We start from the raw sequence: 2,687 nt of genomic DNA on the forward strand, positions 1-2,687 counted from the left end.
AAATATTTTCATTAATAAATAAAATACAACACATAAATACATTAAAGGTTGTTTGCTGTGCATAATATTAAGCAAGCTTGACAAAAAACTTATAGAATTAAAATTAAGTGTTCCTTCCTTAGCTATGCTTTGCACACAGAACAATGACACTAGCCAAACCGGTTAAGAAACAAAAATAATTCTCAGCAGCTGCACCTCTTACAAAAAAAAAGTCTGAAACTGAAAAGTGCACAGAATTATTCAATCACACAGTGTTCTGAAAGTGCATTGTCCACTATTCTGCACTTTAGATGAATGACTGTTTAGGTGCCACTGGTGGTGGCGGCACTGTATCGATACTTTTAAAAACGAGTATTGTATCCAGATACAACGTTTCAGTATCGATACTTTTTTGAGTATCGATACTTTTGACAACCCTAGTACATACGACAAAGCATTTCATTCGTTTAATTAAGAACGGTCGGTCCGGTCTCTGAGGATCTCCTCTTGACTCTACTTAAAGGGGAACGCTATTTTTATTTTTTTTTTTTTCATTGGGCCCTTGATTTTACGTTATTACATCATGTTCTACTCGCTCATATGATTTTTGTGTCATTTGGAGCTGTTCTGAAGATATTTGGTTAGGTTATATCCAAGTTACGTGCAGGATATCGTTCCTGATCTGTATACCACTTTGTTCAAATTTTGTCCGGTCTCCCAATAAGTGGGACATTTCTGTTGGAACTACCCAGATCTTTTCTCTGACCATCATTCACCTCCAGCTCCTGGAAGAGGCTGCGGAGGTTCTGATGCTGATCCAGCAGCTGGATCGCTGCCTCCTGCAGCTGTTGACCATCTTCATGCTTTGGCTTCTTTATCACACGGCCAGCTGAAACCAAACCAAAAGAGAAATAAAATAAATTATGAAGGAACATTTGAAGCTGGTAAACAATCTGACAAGAGAAACATATTGAGAGGTCAACATCTCTGGCTCTGGTTAGAAAACTCCTTTGATGACTTTAAGATGTTAACATTCTATACCTCACCACTACCAAACAGGAATCTGTCTGCAGTGAAAATTTGTATCAGGATAAAACAACGATTCTACCAACCAGAGACAAAATCTTCTCCCAGGTTTTCCAGCAGGTGGAGACACTGATGTGCATTGTTATAAATAGAGGCAGTGGGCAGAGTAGTGGCGCAGGATTAAAGCATGCAACCTGTCAATGGGGTCCTTAGAGCTCAGAGTGGGTGTTTAAGCATTAGATTGTTGGCCTTGGATGACAGGTTAGAAGAAAAAAACTTTCAGAGGGAGGAATCTCAAGATGTTTATCCATAAATTGACCCAGAAATATTAAAATAAGTACCAGCACTAATAGGCTGAGTATTATATGAGCTGACCAAAAAAGGAGACCAACAAGAATATTGCCAAACATCCCCTTCAAAAGTTCAATCTTTAATGTGTTTAATCTTTATGTGACAGAAAAAGACAGAGTAAAAGTTTAGTGTAAAGGGTGAAAGGAAACCAATTCAGAGTTTCTACTGTTTTACAGTTATCTGTAAGGTTACCCCTGATTTAAGTCCGTTTTTGTGGTTGCCATGACTGAGAATAAACAAAACATGACAGGTTTAAAATAAATAAATAAAATGGCACCCTATTTTCTTATAGACAAAAATGCTTTGTTCTTCATTTGCAATTTCTTTTATGAGGAGCTGGTGAGAAGGAAGTTCCAAGCTTTCCTGGGTAAGAATCTTCATCTGGTTTGTATTCAGCCACCTTGACTCTAATGCACATAAATAAAATATAGTTAAACAATGCACCAATGCATCATAAAACATGGTGGTGGCAGCATCATACTAGGGGAAGGTTATCGTTCAGCAGAAACAGTGGAGCTGTTCATAGGTGATGGAAAATTGATGGTGTTAAATTCAGGACCATCCTAGAAGAAAATTTGTTATATGCTGCGAAAGACCTGAGACTTCAGCCACAGATGGTCGATCCAAAGCACCTCATGAATGTTAATATCTATTTAAATGAGCCAGCTGACCAGTTTAAAAACAACCAGCCAAACAGCCAGTTTAACAAAGGCAGAAATAGGTGCGTTTGGGCCAGGAGGCATAGGTCCGGCCCGGCAGGAACGAGGAATGAGACAGTGACCACCCCGCACCAGAACCGTCAGGGAGCCACAAGACACAGGCACCTCTCATTGGCGGTGAGCTCATTCACTCAACCTGACAAGTAGACAAAGACAAATTCACATTCATCCAGTCACATTCACACAATCCCACCCTTACACCCATATGGACAGATACAAGCACTCAACAGAGACGCACAGAGAGGCAGACACTAAACATATTCTTACAATCCTCACACAAACAGTATCCTCCCAGGTCTATGGACCAATCCCCCGAGGAAAAACAGGCCCAGGCCCAAAGACCTAGGTGGAAAACTCCAGATCCCCCAGTGTCAAGAGGACAGACAGCTTGAGCTCTTAAAAAAAAAAAAATAAATAAATAAGGGCTGCTCACCAAAGGGAGGAGAGCAGCAATGTAGCCCAGGTCCCCAGTTCTTCCCCCAAACACCACCACAACACCTTCAGTCTGGTGTATGGACTGATTTTTATCAACAATTCATTCAGGATAAGTTATGATGAATGAATAAATGAATGAATGAATGAAGGAAGAAAGGAAGAAAGGAAGAAAGGAAG

At 40.0% G+C, this 2,687-nt stretch overlaps 1 protein-coding gene across 1 annotated transcript in view; it reads right to left on the minus strand.

Annotated features, from left to right (window-relative positions):
• The window catches only part of LOC107101654 (Fanconi anemia group A protein-like), a 26,480-nt gene that overhangs the window by 23,183 nt on the left and 610 nt on the right, over window positions 1-2,687 (minus strand). The window contains exon 2 of the mRNA XM_015400647.1: window positions 756-868. Within this exon, the coding sequence (XP_015256133.1) occupies window positions 756-868 (113 nt within the window). The remainder of the gene's footprint in view (window positions 1-755; window positions 869-2,687) is intronic.

Source organism: Cyprinodon variegatus, unplaced genomic scaffold (assembly GCF_000732505.1).
Source record: "Cyprinodon variegatus isolate N-32 unplaced genomic scaffold, C_variegatus-1.0 Scaffold1128, whole genome shotgun sequence".
Taxonomy (NCBI): Eukaryota; Metazoa; Chordata; class Actinopteri; order Cyprinodontiformes; family Cyprinodontidae; genus Cyprinodon; species Cyprinodon variegatus.